This window comes from Drosophila simulans, chromosome 3L (genome assembly GCF_016746395.2).
Source record: "Drosophila simulans strain w501 chromosome 3L, Prin_Dsim_3.1, whole genome shotgun sequence".
NCBI lineage: Eukaryota > Metazoa > Arthropoda > Insecta > Diptera > Drosophilidae > Drosophila > Drosophila simulans.
The window spans coordinates 2,330,749-2,350,926 of record NC_052522.2 but is presented as its reverse complement, the minus strand read 5'-3'; the positions used below and the strand labels follow the sequence as shown (position 1 = coordinate 2,350,926).

At 41.2% G+C, this 20,178-nt stretch overlaps 1 protein-coding gene across 1 annotated transcript; it reads right to left on the bottom strand.

Moving 5' to 3' along the window:
* Positions 1-4,714: 4,714 nt before the first annotated feature.
* LOC27209216 (P protein) lies at positions 4,715-6,956 on the bottom strand. The gene has a single exon (XM_016184686.3). It carries the CDS (start codon positions 6,847-6,849, stop codon positions 4,777-4,779), a length of 2,073 nt encoding a protein of 690 aa, XP_016030017.1. The 5' UTR covers positions 6,850-6,956; the 3' UTR covers positions 4,715-4,776.
* Positions 6,957-20,178: the final 13,222 nt, after the last annotated feature.

Below are 20,178 nucleotides of genomic sequence, written 5' to 3'. Positions count from 1 at the left end.
GAAAATTCCTGGTAAAAAAAGCTGAAAAGTTGTTCGCTTCCCCCAGCAAAGTTTCGACTGTTGCGAATTTGTTGTGCGACAAATAGAATAGAATAGGGAACAGAAATAGAAAACTTTTCAATGTTTGCAACTTAAATTGTTTTGTGGTTTGACATGGCCACCACGACCACTCCTCCCACACACACACACACAGAAAGCCAAGTGGCTTATGTGCCGTGGCTATTAAAATGTATGGCAGGTCCTCATCCGCCGCCAGTGCCGCCCCTCCACGACTTGGCCAAATTAAACACTTAGCAAACTTGCAGATGGCCGAGTCGCAGAGATAAACAAATAATAAAGCGAAATCAAATAATTTGCATTATGTCAAAGTTGAAAGTTGCCGAAACATTTTCCCTGCCAGCGCGTGCTTAAGTAGGAGGACCCAGCCAAATGGGAATACGGCGTTTTAAAGTTGGCAAACTTTGGCGCGTGTTGGAGTGACCCACGGCGGGATCGGGATAGTGGATCCATCGCCCAGATTTCCTCCGCCTGCTGCCAGGAAGCGAAGGGTTTGCGTTGCAGTTCATTGAACCAGTCACTAGATGCGAGTGGGTAAATTGGAATAAATTCCATTTGGGCACCGCATGATGACGATTGACTTGAATAAATTGTTTCTTAAAGCTTTACAAACATCAAACTTTGTAATAAATAGTTAAATAAAATATTTTGAAATATCTGAAGCTGCTTGATTGGAGGAGCCCAAAGGAAATAGTTCATTAAGTTGAATGGCTGCAAGTCGAAGTACTTTTAATTGGATTTCCAACTATGCGAGTGCCTGGCAACGAGGATGAGATGCAGCGAGCGCATTCTCGTCGCACCTCCATAAATCAATAGTCATCCATGTCGGATGGGCCATTAATAAAATCGCACATAATTCGCAAACATTCTCCAGGCTGACAACGCATCAAAACAATGCAATTTTATGGCTCCATCAAGGTTGGAATAAAGTCCATATTCGGCCAGCAAAACTTGGTAAGCGTAAACGGATTTTCAGCTTTAAGCTGTTGCCACATTAATGCTCTTTTCCCCTTTGAGGGGGACACAGAAATTCCGGCAGGACCACAGAAAATGCCACAAAATGCCAGCAGGCAGACAAATAAAGTTTTGAAAATGCCACTGGTTGGGTAACAAAACTCTCGCCACTCCAGTGGAAAACACACAGCACTTGCCAACTTGCTGCCTATCAATTTATTTAGAATTTCATTTGAATAATTAAACCAGTCTCGCTTTCGGCCATCGTCCATCTCTATTCGACCATGGCCCAAAGAGGGGGAGTGTGATTTGATTACTTTTAATAATGTAAACAGTAAATGTCGAGCTGTGGCCAATTCGAAATGTGGCTGTGCTGCAAATTGCATTACTCATTTCCATTTTGGCCCATTTGGCCTTTAGTTTGCTCCCTTTTGCTGGATTCAATTTCCGCAGAAACCTTTCAATTACCACTTATTAAGTGTTTCGGCTCTATTTGATTACAAATAAATGCAAAAAGTTCCGACTAGCTTTCGTTCATTGCGATTATTTATTTATTATGACATTGGGCTAATTCACCCTAATTTGCGCTCGGATTTCCGCGGTTCATTTTTAATTACCACTGCCAAGTCATCAAATTTATTTTCCTGCCTCCACCACAGGGACACATTAGGAGGCAATTTCAGAAGTTGCGGAAGTTGAAAAAAGAAACACATTCAGATGAAGATTTCAGCCACTCTTGTCAACAATGCCTAATGTCATTCGCTTTTTCATCTTGAACTCTGAACCGAGCGTTGTTGTTGCTAGAAATTAACAACTTCATATGTCAGCCGTGATAACTTTGTGCCTCTGGAAGGGTGGAAAGGCATTCATGTAGAGCTCGGGAGCGGCTTACGCGGCTTTATCATTTGTCGCGCATTACGGGGCGTATGCGTAATGTGGCAGGGCGAGGACTTAAAGCCGAGCTCATTTGCATGAATTGCTCCGCAGCTTGTTATTGTTGTCGCTGCCGCTTGAGGCTCTTATCAAGCATAACCAACACTTCATAAATTGTCTAAAATTAGCCATAAAACAAAGCAAACAACCCGTCCAAGTTGCTGTTGTTGTTGTTGTAGTTGCCACGGTTGCAGCAATCTCAAGAGTGTAGCAACCTGCCCCACCACCACCACCACCCACCCACTTGACACCCGCTTTAAGCTCGTTATGCTTTATTATAGCCATCATAGGCATCCGGAAACCCTCCTGCAAATCCCACGGACGTGGCAACTATGTATCCCTTGAATGGATATCCATATCCAAACATGTCGGTTCTGGTTGCCACACTCGCCCGTCGCTGAAGTGGCCTTTTGATTTCCGTTGCCATAATTTATTATTTCTGCCGGCGCAAATAAAATAATTTGGATAAAAGCATCGCCATGGGAAACGCGAGAGCGGTCAGTCCTAAAAAACACAAAGTAGTTAACCACCGCAGAACGAAAACAAAAACAGGAAAACAGGAAGTGAGATGGTCACCACCAGAATTCCCTTCTCAAGTAATCCAAATAATAGAATATGTGCTTCTCCTAAAACTTATCCTTTGGCTTTAATCTTTATTTACTCCAGCACAAATATGGATTTTCAAGGACTCCCTTTTAGCAATAAAAAGCAGATAAGTTTATATTATTCAGGAAAATCGTTATTCTAATTTTTAACAACGCTTTTATTAGCAAAGAAACCACTTTTGAGCAGTAAGGAAACCGTAAACAGTGATCAAAAGTTTTTACATTTTGCATAACTTCCTTCATCGTTAATATACCTCAAATCAAGAAAGGGTATCTGGTTTACCGATAAAGGAAGGGGATTTGGGAAAGCTGAATACCCAGGCGTATTTATTTACTTTCTTGGCTCCTGCCAACCACAACAATAGACCAAAAAAAAAAGCCCAGCCCAAGTTCTAACGCTACCTTAAAGATACATAAAAAAGTACATCCGCATCGGACTTGGTCCGGGTTAAAGTTCGAGTTCGGGGTGTTCCTTTTTTATGGCCAGCAGCCGTTGGCAGCGTCTGATTGAGCGTGAAGTTGTAAAACTTAAGGAGTGCTAAGTGCCCGTGGTGCGACTGCTGCTCCTCGTCGGGATTACGGCCCATAAAGCACGCATGTCGGCGCCAGGACTCGACTGGGCCAAAAAATTAAATATGCCTCACAGAATGGGACATTAGAAAGGTGTGCTCGTGGACAGTGTCCACTGCAGTCGTGGATGGGGCAGATTTATGAGTTGGTTGGGATCGGGCAAGTGGGTACTAGATGGAGAGATTAACCCGACTTACGAGCCACTTGTTCCCGCAAGCTTGTAAACTCATTTTTTTAGTTGGCCATAATTTAGTTGGGCTAATGGGGAAGCTGAGAGAAGGGTAAAGGAAACCCTTGTTCCCTTTGGGGACATTTTCGGGACATTAAGAGCTAAAGGTGTAGTCTCAAGCGTTTAAAAAATAAAGAAAAGTAGAGATACAACTAAAAATATGAGTTGAAACAACTAAATAGAAGATTGGTAAAGAAAGAGTCATCATCATTTCATTGAATTCTTTACAAACCACAAGCATACATAACATGCCAGCTTTTCAGTTATTCTCTGACCCCAATATTAAATTACTGATATGAATAAATCCCCAATCAGAGCGCCATATAATAAACTAAGTCATCTAAACAACATCTGCTTGATATGGCCGAAAAGTGATTTTTCTCGATGCCAACTGGACATATTTGTGGCAATCAAATGAAGCTGCATAAGCATGACGCATGTAAGCCCAATATGTAAATTCACAAATATGGCATGCAATAAATACAAAAGCCATACACATACAACTGAGTAGAAATGCAGTCGAATTATATGCCAATCGGGTCGGGAAAGGGGGCGCAGCTCAATAAGGACTCCAGATGTTTTTCGCTATTATTGCGACTGGGTCACGCACTTTTTGCTCGATTTTGGTCCTGGACAAAGCGACGCCTCTGTGGAAGCCATAAAATTCGAACGCACATAGCGCTTTTTCGCCGAATTGTCTGGCGTCTGGATGTTAGCATACTTTTTATGCAAAACGAATCAAAATCCAATTATAAACCGAGAGCGTGTGTGTTAGCCGAGTGCTGGATGGGGCCAAGGGGGGTCCTTCACGGGGCTCCAAAGGACACAGAAACGCCAACTGCATTGCAGAACCCAACAACAACAGCACTTGGCCAGGCGGTAATGAAAAATTCAATTTGGTAAACAAAAGACGCCAGCGAAAACGCGATTTAATATACATGCGCACATATGTGCGAGCAAATGCATCGATACGCATTTATGCACTGAGAAAAATGTGTCAGCCCCGACGTACTAATATACAATATAGGAATTTGTTTAATATCTAAGTAAGTATATTCTAAATCCAGAGTATTTTCAGTGATAATACAGCTATGAAATTAATGTTAGCATATGGCTGGATAGCACTAATTTCTCTCAGTGCATGTGTGTATGTCCGCCATGCACGCGTTTTCCAGGCGCCAAAAACTGATGGCCCCTCCGACTGGAAAACAATGAAACTCATTTGCATTTTCCCCCGCTCGTCGGAAAATGGTGTTGTGCCCTAAACGGCAATTTCAATGGTTTAAGCAAATATTTGGTGGGCCAGCAGTTACCGGCCAACAAATTTGGCATAAACGCGTACATACGGTAGAAAATATTAGTGAACTACAAAACAATCTTTAAAATGTGGTATAAATTTTATCATAAACAAATGAAAGCTTTTCGAATCTAATGCCAATCAAAAATTGAGTGGGCAATAATTAGGAAAATCGAGCAGATGACAACGGTGAAGAGCATGATAGGGAATCCAACCACAAAGAATGACCTGAAGCTGATCTTGTAGCCATGAGCTTTGCCCACCACCGCGGCGAACTCGTTGGCCAGGGAGCCCAAGAGAGTGCCATTGGCACCGTAGCTGGTGCCCATGCTCGTGGCCCAGATGAGCGGCAGTAGGCGTATCTGGCCCTCGTCATATACGACCATGTCAGTGCAGAGTTTCACCATGATGGGGGCCACCGCCGCATTGTGGATAAAGGCGGAGAGCAGGGCCGAAAGCCAGAGGATCAGGAGCATGCCGACCATGGTCTGGTATGACTCGTCCACTCGGAGGATCACGGACAGCACCAGAGAGCCCAGCCAGTGGATGAGGCCCAGTTCATCGACGACCATGGTGAGAATGAAGAGAGAAGCGAGAAGCAGCATGATGCCCCACTCGACACTGGCCATGACCTTGACGATATCCTTCTGGTCGATCAGGATGAGCAGCAGAAAGGCGGACAGAATTGATATCCAGCCCAGAGAGGCTCCGGGAATGGCCCAGGGAACCGATTGCAGAATGAAGCAGAAGGCGGCAAAGCCCAGGGCCAGGAGGGATTCCACCAGCAGCACCTTCTTGCGGACAAAATTGCTCGCCTCCAAGGTTGCCAGCGTCACGAAGTAGCCCTCAGCCGGAGGGATCATCCTGCTCCTTGGCTGTCTTCGCAGTTCGGCGATCCTCAGCTGGATATCAAATGAGGTTCTGATATTCTCTCGCCGCTTCTTTGCTAGATTCAACTGATGTTCGTCCAGGATGTAGATCTTCTTATCCATGGTCCAGTAGATTAGGCCGAAGGTAGACGCCAGGCAGATCAAAGCAGTCGGGAGCATGAGTAGCGAGAAACGAACAAAATTTATCCCTGCGGACTCCACCATCTTATTGGTCGCTATGATGGTATTGGGTGGCCCACTCACTGGGGTAATAGACCCTCCGATATTTGCATAGATTGCTACGATGATGAGCACCAAGGTGGTCCTCAAGTCCATCACCTCGCATAGTCGAATGACGGGTGGGCAGAAGAGAAGCACCACGGTGGCATTGTCCACAAAAGTCGAGGTCAATCCCACGAAGAATCCCAAAAGGCCGATCAGCAGCCAGGCATGACCCTTGGCGATGCGATAGGCGACCACGGCCAGGTAGTCAAAGAAGCCTGTATCTGCCATGCGCGATGTTATTACCATATTGCCCAGCAGGATCATCATGGTCTCCCAGTCCACCCAACTCACTATCGTTTCCACAGTGGGCCTGTTCCCCAAAACGGTGAGCAGGGCCAGGGACATAGCTGTTATGAGCAAAGTGCTCAGGATACGGTCCGAAAAGTCCCAGATGATAATGGCATATAGACCAATGACCAGGAGGGCGGCATACAGTATACCCAGTCCGTGCTTCAACGGAGTGCTGTTCACCGTCACGAGCAGACCCACCGGATCCTTGCTCATGCTCTCGAATGAGATCACCGTCTGCGCAAAGGCCCAGTCATAGACGGAGCTCTCAAGAGAACGATCATGTGGCAAAGTACGCTGGATCAGGGACCTCTCATGTTGCCATCCCGAAATGGAGAACTGAAAGACCCTATGAACCTGCAGGTACTTCTTCTTATCCGTGTACATGTACACCATCCACATGCCAGTGCGCCAAAGGCTGCGGTTCATCCCTCGATCGCGCCACTCCAATCGAACTCCAACAGCCGAAAAGTTGGATGTCCTAACCCTGTGGTTCGTCAGATACGCATTTATGGCCCCATTCAGGCGTATCTCCACGGAGTCCTGCTTCATCTTAACATTCCGCAAAGCCGTCTTGTTGGGCATCACGGTCACCATCGACGTGGTGAGCTCCTCAGGCGTGTGGAGAAACAGGATGATCGTGGATCCGGTCCAGAGCGACAGTAGAATGACAATTCGGATGATGCGAAACACATAGCCAGTGGTAGAGTCCCGTTCTGTTTTCCTTAGCCTCAAGCGATATTTCTTGATAATTGGATTCATGGTCGGCCATATGGATCAAAGTTACTTTGGGAATGCACTAATATGAACATTTGAAGGATAAGTCAAACATCAGTTTCAGTTTCGTGATACGAAATATATATGTACCACTTAAAGTGCTTTTAATCCATTTGATTAGAACCCAAAGGGGAAGCACCACAGATTTTTCCTTCTGAGTTTTCAGCACTTTTCCGTTCAAGATGTTGTGGCAACATCAGTTGGCCGCTGAGCATGTTTGTGAAATGTGGTCTGGCTAACTTAATAAGGAAACTCGAGCCCATTATGGTTATTTTCCAACCGGTCAGCGTGTGGGTAATGTGTAGCCACAAACTGGGAAAAATGCAAAGGGAAAACTTGAGTTCAGTGTAAGTAGGCCAAAGTAGGTGAAAGCCATTTTCCCAGCTGACCATCAAAATTGTAGCCGTGATGTGTGGAAAAGCGGAAATTGTTGCATTGCAAACTTTTTAATAACGCCGCAAAATGGACGGAGAATGGAAAATCCGACATAAAGCAGGAGCATTGGATTGCCATATGGAAATGGACAAAACAGTATTTGATGCATGACAAATCTGGGAAAATTGTTGCTATTCTTCCTGCTGTTTGTTCCTATATAGCATGCTATATACCATGTATGTGTAGAGAAACTTTGCTGGCCAAACAAACAATGGGTGTCATTCAAGAGGATTATTCAGGCGGCAAAAGTTCTGAAAATATGCATATTACGCCCATGAGGTGGGCGAAAAGTATCTTCAATACTTTCAGCAACTTTACTTGCATCTTTCGCCTTCAAGCTGGGTCATTTTTCGATTTTCCCTGTCCCCGACGACACATATAATCCACTTTAGTTTTCCCCACAATTTGTCGCCATGCACGTTAATCTAAATCAGCTCTTTCAATCTGGTCGCTGCACGTGCCGCAGATGTGTGAGATTCCACATCCCAGATCCCCCGGCAATCTGCAACAATTTGCCCACTTCATTCGCTCTGTATTTCCATTTTTTAATTCCCACAAGTGGCCTGACATCAACTTTAAATGGCAGCGCGGTTAATTGGAAACGAAGTGCACTGCAGACTGTCTGAGATCCGCTTCAAATAGCAGGCGGCGTAATGAAAATGGTCACCGACCCATGCAGGTGTTGCTGTTGCCTAGGCAATTAAATGGGATTTTCACATGCCATCAATTTATATCACCGGCAATGAGGTCTGAATTGTTTGACACAAGTCAAGACGCAGCTGTGGGAAAATAGCTTGGCAAATTCAAGGCTAAAAATCTAAATTATAATCGAGTTATCCATAGAACATTGCCAAAAGGACAAGCAGGGCTGAGAAATAATTCAGCTTTAAATGTGATTCCTTAATTAAGTCAGGCTTGAATCCGAAACAAGCCCATTTAAGATGATACAGACATCTTCACAACATTTTATGACTGAATTTATGCAGTTTTTGGCCTAGTTTTTGCAGCTTTATGTCTGCGAGAGTTGTTTTTCCTGCACCATCCACCGATGTTGCTGCCTAATTAGTCATGTGGGCGGAAGGGTGGGCGGCGTGTGATGACTGTTGCCAAATGTTCTGACCCTTGGCATCGCACAAGTGTTGTCACCCCAGTGTTTTAGCCAAATGTCGACAGCTGGCAAAGCAAACCCCAAACGAGTCCAGCATGGAGCACCGAAGCCCCGAAAAACCAGACGACTGGCGGGTCGACACTTTGACAGTTGTCCTGTCGTTCGAATTTCGCACGGGTCACGCCCACCTTAATGTGGGTGTGTGTAGACTGCGAATATAATACGCATAGTCATGTGGGGCAAACGATAATGGATACTCTCTCAAAAGAAATTTAATGAATTACTTGCAAATATGTATTTATAAAAATCTATACAATTATTTATAACAATAAACAATACTGCATAACAATCAGCAACATAAGAAAATCAAATATTCTGAGCGCGTGGTGTTCATTTTTGAAGCAAGGTTAGAGTATTCGGGACTCTGCAGGATGAAGCTACCTTCTGCCATCTATTATGTGCTTCCGCAGGCCTCTTCTGGGTAAAGGTGGACAAAGTATCAACTGGAAGCTCCCAAGAATGGCTTAGGCTTCCATCCAGGAGCTCATTACCAAATACCAGCGATGCAGCGGCAGCAGCTGCTGCTAAACGCCTTTGAAGTCGACGGCTCGGGGGCCAAAGGAATCCCACGGATACCGGGATCCAGTTATCCGAGGTGCAGATGTGGATGAACTAATGGTTATGGTTATATTTCGGAGGCGCAAGTGGGCTTATTCGAATTTATTGTGGGAAGTGAAGGCGCCCAAAGCTCCAAAGGGGGGGCGTCTCGCATGGGACTCGGATCAAAAACAATAATTTACTTGATTTCACTTTCGTTTCACAAGAGTTCAAGTGGCGTGGCACGCGGCTCAAATTGTGTGGAATTAGTGGGTGAAATGGCGGGGATTATTATACAGAGCTGACTCCCACGGCTAATTGCCAACCGCTGGCATTAGCTAATGAAAAGTTTGCCAATTCGGGCGAAAGCGAGATAAAGGAGCTGAGTCCGCTCGTCTGTAAACCTATTTGAATTTCGAATGCGTGGAAAGCCCACCTACATTCCCAATTGGCAAAGTTTTGGATTGATATATCGCCGCAATAAATTGTTAAAAATTCAATGGAAAATTGGTTCACTCAGCTTCGTAACATATGGCCCTTGCTGAAATTCTGAAAAACTCCACCACTCGCTGACTGATTTATGAGCGCATGTAAAGCCATCGAGTGTGAGCAAAAGTTGGGCGGCAAAACTTTTCTGTCCGCATTATAAAGATGCTAATCCCAGGGACAAGTGCTCCTCCTGCCCGCCGGATTGTGCCCACTCCGAGCTATCCTGACGTCAGCCTAGCCAGAACAATGGAAAAAGCAGCCCGAGCTAACGAACTCTTCAACAAGTGCTCATGAATGCAAATTGTTATCATGTTGTTGCGGCCATTATATATGTGTAAATATATCTCTTACTTCTACGATGTGGATTATGAAAATAGGAACGGCCATTTGCATAATTGATTTTAAAAATACGAACAGGATACGCGGAATCGCCGTGCAGCTCTAGCTGTCCTTTAATTGAAAAATAATATGTACTGACTGAAGAGACAGAAGGTGGAGTCCTCGTCCTCGTCCTCATCCGTCGGTTAGCTTGAGCTCCTCCTTCCGGAGGCCACCTTCGTGTGGACACATGGCATTTTATATATCTAGCCTGCGGTGATATTTCCATTTGGATGGGGGAAAGCGGGCGGAAAATAGGAGGGAGGAAAAGCGCCTGCTTCGGCTGGCCTGTGAAAAGTTAATGATGTTGCCAGCTAGCTGGGAGCACACATCTTTCAACATTTACGTTTGTAATTAAATTTTGTAACAACTGGCAGGCATTTCGCAGTAATTGCATTTACCATTACCATATAGACTCGTGCTCAATTTGGGCCCTTTTAATATGCAATTAAACGGTTATCGTAAGCCGTCCTGTCCAGAAATGGCCATCAAATGTGGGTTTCATCTTGGCTAGGTTCTGCAGATAATCATTAAATTTAATATGGATTTTATAGGGGTAACCTGAGTGCTTAAAAGGCTTTGCCATCGAATTAGCCCTCAGTGCATTTTTTATATATTTTAAATATATTATAACAACACATTTATCGCATTTATTTGAAACATTTAGCAGTAAGTGTATTACTCACTTCAATTATGCGCTTCTCTCGCAGATGCCATTTATCCCGACAGCCATAATTCGATTTACTTCATTTGTTTATTAAAATATTATAAAGTAATGCCGCACGTCATTCGATGGGCACAACAAAGGGCTCGTTAAGAGCACGTCGCCTGATTAACTCGGCGGTTAAAATTGAAAAATAAAACGAATTTTTAAACACGTGCGGCATATTATGGGGCAACTTTCCTGAATTTCGCGCTGAAAAGCAAGCTGCTTTTTTGTTGATTTGGTTTCTGACTCCGTTGTTTGTGTTTCCACCAACTATGAAAATAAATACAGAGATGTTGCGCTGATTAAATAAGCAAAAATTAAATATTCATAAATGGAAATGGTTAATAGACAAGCCAATGCAAACAATAAAAACTGTAATTTGGCTTAAAATAATTAGCCTACTGATTTTTACAGCTGATAATCCAATAATTGGCAATTCCCTAATTACACGCCAGTATCACAAACTAATGCAATTTGAATTGAAACTAAATTTACTATTTAATTGCTTATTAAAATATTGCTACTTTGAATTCACATTTCTGTTACATATTTTTCTAAATTTAATGCCTCAATTCGGGAGTTTTAAGTGACCCTTTTCAGGGCCAAACACACATTTGCGACCGTTTGTATGCCTTTGTTTGGCCAAGTTTGTTTTTAGGCCCATCATCATCATTAGAGACAACCCACGTTTCATGTCTAGCCGATTGTCTCATTTGTTTTTGTTTCATTTTTTGCATCGTTTGTTATTTCTATGGTTTTTTCCTTTTGCCATTTTTGTGTTTTTTCTTCGGGTTTGCTGGCAGTCGAAAGGGATGTCCTCCAAGCTTTGGCTAATTAATGGCAAATTTTCCTGTCCCTTGCTGGCGAAACCCACTTAAATTGATCGATGACATTAAACTGTTGTCATATCAAACAAGTGGGACAGAAATGCTAATGAAATGTTTGGCCTAGAAAAGTATCTGCAGCGAATGGGAGAAAGTGGGCGGTTAAATATAAATATTGCCTAACAACCACTAATGATGTCACACTTTATGGCTAAAAGTAAAAGTAATAAATATATGTACATTTATGGCAATGAGTTCAAAACTAAATTCTATGAGTTTCCATTTTATATTATAAATAAAAACAGCAAATACATGCGGTTGTATCTTGTGAATATCAGGATTTAATATGTTTTATAGCCGCCAGAAATTGGAATCCTGGGATTACGAGCTTAGTGCCGAATTTTCCGCAGCCGCCTGCACATCGAAATTATTTCCGCAGGCCATAACTCTTGTCGCCACATCATCATCGGCATATTGCGATGGGAGGTGGACTGGATGAACAGGACCACCCGCCCAAATGGTTGATAGGTCAGAGGTTCAGAGGACTCTAATTGATTCGTTTTAAGCGCAATGATTGCGGTTTTTGGTCGATGGCCAACATCGATCCATTGGATTTGTGGGCGACGGCGACTGTGTGTCCATTAGATGTGTCATAAAACGCTGGCCCAGCTAGAGTGGGCTCAAAAGCCTTTCGGGCTGCGTAAATAATCTAATTAAGCAGGCCCAGATTGAGATTGCTGGCCATAAATAAGGCAATCTCGGTCCGCAGGGCAAGTCATTAAATTTATGGCCACTGACCGCGCCGAATCAAAGCATTTCATTTAGATTTTAATGGTCAACTCCTTAGGCAGGTCCTGTGCAAATACTGATAAGCTGCTGCGGCTGCCGTGTCTTAACGCGAAAAATCAACACGAAATTGACTGGCAGTGCCAATTAGCATTTTTCACAATTAATTGGTAAACAGCGTGTGTTTTCATTCCCTCTTATCGGCGCATTCAACTTTCAGTGCCCCCCGAGATTAATTAAAAAGGTGGGGCTTTAAATCGAGAGTCGTGTGCAAAGGTCCCGACTGGCAATTAACTGGCCGGGGATTATCGGATGTAGTGGGTTAAAAATGCAATGTCCTGCGCCAGGCAAAGGTGCCATAAATCAGTTGGCAGAAAAAACAGATAAACATGGTAGGGGACAAGTATTAACAACTCTTTAAATCACAAAGGCAAGCCCAAATTGTATAGTTTAAGTTATTAAGTTATGATCCCAGTATGGAGTGTTTTTAAAAAAATAACAATGAAGAATCCAATTGGCTAAAAGATTGCTATTCCAATTTCTAGTCCGGTCATAACTTGTTGCCATTTCCTGTCCTTTTGTCCACCTTGCTCGTTGTCGACTTGTCATGCAATTTGTCCAATTATCACAAGAAAAACAGTTTTGTGCAAACGAAATTTAATTGAAAATTTTAAAGACGCACAGCAAATTGGCAGAGAGCAAGCAGACTTTGGAATTTATTTAGTAGACCAAACAGAAGGGAATAATTTCGAGCATAGTTGTCAGCCATTTGGCGAAATGTGAATGTAAATTTCTGGGATTTTCGTGCAGAGGACTGAATGCTTAATGATGATTCAATTGAGGGACTTTCGCGCTATCCCTGTAATCCTGCGACTCAGTCTGCTCAACAGTTTCTTATTCATGGAGTGCATTTTATGCGAATTTTATGCAAATTAATGGTCCTTTAAACACAAGCAACAGCCGATGGATATAAATGAACGAAACCAATGAAGCTCCAGGCCACGACTTCGCCTGGGATTTGGCCAGTATTAAGTGTACTACAATATTGGGTAATTAATTGGTGAGTACCATGTAAGGCGACACTTCAATTCGTGTTCGTTCGGAATAATCGAATTACAGCCTACACTGAGGGAAAGCCGGGGCACATTCATCCATTCATCTTTCATCTGCGCTCACCTGCTGCATAATTGTTGAAAAATGCCGCCAGCATCGAAGTTTTCGTCTGCCGCCTAATTAATTCTCAATTGATTTTGGGCACAAGCCGCCGGCAGACAACTTTTCAGATACTTTGTCCTCCGTCTGAGCTGAAAACTTTTCCGACCCTCCGTTTTTCCGTTCTGCAGTCCTGGACTGCAGTTAATAGAATGCATGTTTTGGCCAAGTTCTCCTAATTAGCTGGCCCGTACTCGAAGTTTTAATTATAATCACTTTGCTCGGCAGCTGCTGCAGTTGCCTCTACTGACAGTTAATTGATATTAAGTATGCGCAGTGTGGGCGCTGCAAATTTCCTCGGCTCCTTGGCTCCTTAGGCGGTATAGTTTGGCCCCACTAATGGCCAACGTCAGGTTTTCCGGGTAAGAGGTAAGCCCCGGCATGCAGTTTAATTAAGACCCGTCCGATGACACCTGACACATTGACTTGGCCAAAGGACCTCCCAGCAATCTGAACGATTTTAATTTTCCTTTTCTTGTCTCAACTTCCAACTTGCAGCGCTAGTTCCTCGTTATTTCTTCCTCGTTTTTCCGCTGGTCCAGCGCGGAAATCGCGGAAAGTGGCAGGTGGAAAAGCGGAAGATATTCGAGCAAACTGCAGCAAATCGTTGGAGTGGACATGCAAACACAGGCTTTGCGTGTCCTTTAGTCAGCAGTAAATCTCACGACCAAGCGGTGGCCAACTTTTATTGCCACATCCACCGCGCACCATCTGCCGGGAAAAAATCAGAGATGGGAAGGATCTAAGAAAAGGTACGCCGTGCTTAAGTTTGATATTTTTCATAAAATAAAATAATACGTAAAACACTGTTTTTTATATGAAGCATTTATTATAAACTTCTATTTTTTTTTAATTTTTAAATTACCTTTAACTTTACCTTTGAACAAACATGTACTTCTGTCATCACTATCAAGCAATTGGCAGTAAACGAAATTCCCAACACGAATACCAAGTTCAAGGACTCGGAATTGTTTTCATTTGCTCCTTCTGCCTCTTTTTTATGTTATTGCATTTCGTTGGGAGTCAGCTTAAGGTGCGATTATCTGCCAAGTGGTTTATGCTAATAGGTTTGCTGGCTTGTTGTGGTTTGTTTATACCTGTTTGCAGTCCGAGCCCAACGCAATCACTATTTATGGCGCCCCCAAGACTAATTTCAAATCAAATGTATTCAAAACTATGGAGCTCGTTATCTGCAATTATTGGCTTAAAGCCAAATTTGATATAAAAGAATTCCTGAATGTGGAATGCATTTTGCAGACTGACTCCCACCGACCAATAAATGCATATGCGATTTCCTTTTTTGGCATCACACAGAAACAGGATCCCACACCAAATCCCATTTATAGCCCGCAATCAACGGGCTTAACAGGTGAACAAACACAGAAACCAGCTAATGACAAAATCGGACCGGGAACAAATAAACGGACACAAACACAGCGGAAGTTGTTATGCAAATTTGGGTTTGCCAGCGTAAATCCCTTATCGGTCACTGTAAAATCCCAAATAAGAGGACTTTACTCGTTGAGTTTTTGTAAGAAACTGATTTTATTTGGAAATATCTTCGGTTTAACTAGGTGACATGAGAATCGCATCTTAAAGTAAATGGCCTACGCAGAGGCCTAAGTAAATAGTCCCCGCCTTATCGAGGTCCCACGCTCGGGCACATCTGCCTATCTTGAGCGGCGAGGACCTTATCTGTGGTCTCCCGCTAAGGGACTATTTTAGGAGGCGGGGAACGATCTCAAGTGACTGACTCATGTAGTGTGCACATGTTTTTGAGCAATGCACCCATGTCGCCTTAGATAACAAAATCCTAAATATAATTTATCGCTCTCGATTCATTTACATAAGATATGAACGGAGCCCAAAATTGTAAGTCTTTAAATATATTCGTGTTCATGTGTGAACATTCTGCCAAAGGGCCAGCAAAGCTGAGATGTACATTAGTATATTAGTTGCATTTATAACAGCAGTGGACTGTATTTATTTGATATATGTTCATTTATTTTGCAACTAAGATTTCAATGGGCCTAGTTTTTCTGGCCTTTAATTTTATTGGATTACAATTATGGTTTATATTATTTTTAATTCAACAATTTGTACTCAATTAACTTATTTTAAACATTTTGCTTTTTCTATGTAGAAGTACATTTTCTATTAAACAACGATATAGTGGACTGTATATTTTTATTTGTTATATTATTTTATTGTTTATTTACTATTGATATTTATAGTACTGGCAACGGACCTGCAAAGGTTATTGCTTGCATTCTTTGTTGCACAGCACATTTCCGTATGAAATATATTATTAATACTATCATTAGTATTAAAGCAATAATTAATCCAGCATGTCCGGAAATATGATGGAAATGTAAATCTTTCAATTTTTGATGGTTCTCTTTCATAAATTTAATTTCATTATTCAATCGTTCAAATTCCTCAGTATGATTTAATATTGATAGTTTCAGCGGATCCCAAATAATCTTCGGCACTTCACTAACTTCTCCTATATAAGGTGTTGATAATAATTCTTCACTTTCGGACTGAATGTTATGGTGGGCAACTAGAATTTTATCGTCGGTTCTTGCCGTACAATATGGCGCAATGCTTAAAACTCCTTGCTGAGGCAAATCAAACAATTCAATTTGAGAGCCAGTACATTGCAGACGGACTTTTGAATTCGCAGGAACCTTAAACAACCAACTACTTTTCTTTTCTAACTCTACCCAGTAACTTTTAGAGTCGACTACTGTTTTATAGATGCAGTTCGCCGCTTTATCTGGCTTTAGAGGCTGAATCTCACATGCATTATCATTCGCTGAATTCCAGGGCCAACTTCCTTTGCATATTCTCTTATTTAATTGCCATTTCTGACATTGATTTAATGTGGCTTCCGTCATTATGTGATAGGAATCTATCTCAAAATTATAAATTAAATATTCGGACGTTGTATGCACCTTTTCCACCTTTCCTAAAGGCCATCTTGCAGGATGACAATTCTCATCCTTTAATAAAACTATTTGCCCTTCTTCTATATTAGGAATTTCCTTTTTCCATTTATTCCTTTGCTGGAGCGTATGCAAATATTCACTTTTCCACTTAACCCAGAAATCTTTCTTCATTTTTTGGATAAGTCTCCACCTATCCAAATTTCCGATTTTTTCATCTTCCATTGGTTCGACTATTTCTAAAGGTGGTCTTCCAATTAAAAAATGACCTGGTGTTAAAACTTCTTGTTGGTCCTTCTCACTAACTATAGTGTATAATGGCCTTGAATTTAAGCATGCTTCTATTTGACATAAAAGAGTTGACATTTCTTCGTAAGCCAAAATAGTGTCGCCGATTATACGCTTTAAATGGTATTTCATTGACTTAACTCCAGCTTCCCAAATACCTCCGAAGTGAGGTCCTGCCGGGGGAATAAAATGCCAATCAATCCTGTCCTTTTCAAGCTGCGCTGCAATCGTTATATTTTCTTGTATTGCATTAAATAACTCTTGATCTAATTTTCTTGCAGCTCCTACAAAATTTGTTCCGTTGTCTGAATAGATATTGGAACATTTTCCCCGTCTAGCAATAAATCTTCTGAGTGCTGCTAAAAATGCGTCTGAAGTTAGATCGCTTACCATTTCTAAGTGTATGGCTTTGGTGGCCATGCAAACGAATACAGCAACGTATCCTTTAAATGTTTTTTGGCCACGATTTCTTGAACATTTAACATAATAAGGACCTGCGTAATCTATTCCAGTATTAAGAAACGGGAATGTCATCGTCACTCTATATTTTGGCAAGTTACCCATTATTTGCTGAGCTGTATTTTGTTTATACCTTGCACACGTTACACATTCTCTTAAATACTTTTTTAACGAATTTTTCAACCCGAAAATCCAATACTTTCTTTGGATATAGTTTCGCATTAGGTTTATCCCTCCATGCAATGTTTCCTTATGAGCATTTTTTATTAATAAGCTTGTTAGGTGGCATTTTTCTAAAATGATTGGATGTTTAACATTAAATTCTGCATTGGAATTTTGCAATCTTCCTCCAACTCTTAGAACCCCATCCTTGTCCAAAAATGGATTCAATGACAATATTTTATTATTTGTCTTGATTTCCTTTTTGATTTTAAGGCACTTTATCTCTTGCCTAAACTGGTATTCTTGTTGTTTCTTAATAACAACTGTTTCCGCTATTCTTATCTCCTTTACTGAAATAATTGATGAATAGGCTTTATTTCTTGTTTTCATCTGCACGAATCTATTTATGTATGCTATTATACGTATAAGTTTTTCTATACTGGAATACCTTTCTATTAATTCGTAAATAGGATCATCTATTTTGTCATTTAATACCGTATTTATTAAGACAGGTTCTTCTACAGACTGCTGCCGAGGCCAAAGTTCTTTTGGGTCTGCTAGCCATTTCGGACCTTTCCACCAAAAATCACAGTTGATCAACTGGTTAGAATCCACTCCCCTGGATGCTAAATCTGCTGGATTATCCTCTGACTTAACATGATTCCATTCAGTATTTTTTAATTTCCGAATGTCATCCGTTCTTCTTTTTATAAATTTGATCTTACTTTGACCACTGTTAATCCATGCTAAGGTAATCGTGGAATCACTCCAAGCATAGATCTCCATTATATTGTCAATTGATCCTTTTAGTCTTTGGATTAATTCACTAAGCAGGTGAGCTGCACACAGCTCGAGTTTGGGAATTGTCTTCCTATTTTTTATAGGGTTGACTCTACTTTTGCTAGCTATTATATTAACATGAGGTCCTACTTTAGCATAGACTACTGCAGCATATGCTTTTTCGGAGGCGTCCGCAAATCCGTGAATCTGAATGACTGAAGAACTGTTTGAATTAATCCACCTTGGGATTCGAATATTCTCTAACAATAATAAATTTTCTTTATATTTTTCCCAATAATTTTTATCTTCTATGGATAATTCCTGATCCCATTCACTTTTATTTATCCAAAGTTTTTGAATAAAAAGTTTTCCTGAAACCGTGACTGGTGCCAACCATCCTAACGGATCAAATATTTTTGCTAGCGTTGATAACACAACGCGCTTATTTATATTTTTTGATTCATCATTACAATTTACGCTGAACTTAAATAAATCATTTTGAGGTTCCCATTTTAGTCCTAAAGTTTTAACACATTCATTTTCGATAATATTGAGAACCTTATTGTCCCCTGTGTCCTCCACAGTGGTTAATATTTTGGAATTGTTGGAAATCCATTTCCTTAAGTTGAATCCAACTTTCTGCAATTCATGGAGAATTAATGTTATTAATTTATTAGCTTCTTCTACCGAATCAGCTCCAGTCATTAGGTCATCCATATAGAAATCATTCCTAATTATTGCACTAATAACTTGGTTTTTACATTTATCTGCAATATCTACCAGAACCCTGGTAGCCAAATATGGTGCAGATGCAGTTCCGTAAGTGACTGTGGTTAATTTATATGTTTTAATTTTTTCTTTTGGAGAATTTCTCCATAAAATATATTGATATTTTTGATCATTATTATCTATTTTAATTTGTCGGTACATCTTTTCAATGTCTGCCGAAACAACAAATTCCCATTTTCTCCATTTAATAATAATGTCAAAAATATCTTTTTGAACTCGTGGCCCAACCCACATTATGTCGTTCAAACTTTTGTTATTCGTAGTTTTTGCTGAAGCATCAAAAACTACTCTCAATTTGGTCGTAAGGCTTGAATCTCTAATCACTGCCTGGTGCGGTAAAAAATATTTGCCTTCATCACTCACTTCAATCATGTGTCCTAAATCCATGTATTCATTCATGAATTTAGTGTAGTCAACCTTAAGTTTTTCATTTCTTTTTAGTTTTTTCTCCAGATTCATGTAACGAGCTATCGCTTGTTTCTTTGAATCTCCTAAGGTGACATCCTCCTTGAATGGAATTGACACAATGTATCGCCCATCTGAATCTTTTTTTGTCGTTTTGATAAATTTATTTTCACAGATTTCAGACTCGATATCATCTTTTTCTTCTTCTTCCACTTCCCAGTAGCGATCTAACTCTTTTATTTCTATTGTTGTGGCTACAATGGTTTCTTTTCCTTTGGATTTTTTACATCCAGAAACTATCCACCCGAAATCAGTTTTTTGCCCAAGGAGACCGTCTATTTTTATAACTCCATTTTGCAGAATGTGAGTATATACGTCTGCTCCAATGATTAGATCAATGCGACCCGGTTTATTAAAATCGGGGTCGGCTAATTTAAAGTTCTTCCATTTTTTCTGATCAACATTAATCGTGTTGACTGGAAGTGCCTTCATAAGTTTTGGGAGAATAATTGCTTCAATTTCTAAATTTTTCGGAGAATTTCTTATCGAAATAACCGCTTTGTGCTTGGAGATGCACGTTCCTGTGGAAGATACTCCACTTATTTCAGTATGAGACCGAAATTTTTTCAATTTTAGAATCTGTGCAGACTCTTCTGAAATAATTGTGCTTTGAGAGCCACTATCAATCAATGCTCTTAATTGTTCAAAGCCTCCATACCTCGACTTTACTTGAATCAAGGCCGTGGCCAACAAGGCTTGACCTGTTGTTCTACACGTATTCACTTTTTCTGGATTATGACCTGCAAAGTGAAGTAACGTGTGGTGAGGTTTACGACAAGTCGAACAAAGCTGCTCGCTTATACATTTTTTACCAAACGGATGCCTCAGACATCTTAGGCAAATCCCATTTTTTCTTACCCAGTCAGACCGTTCTGCTGGATTCAT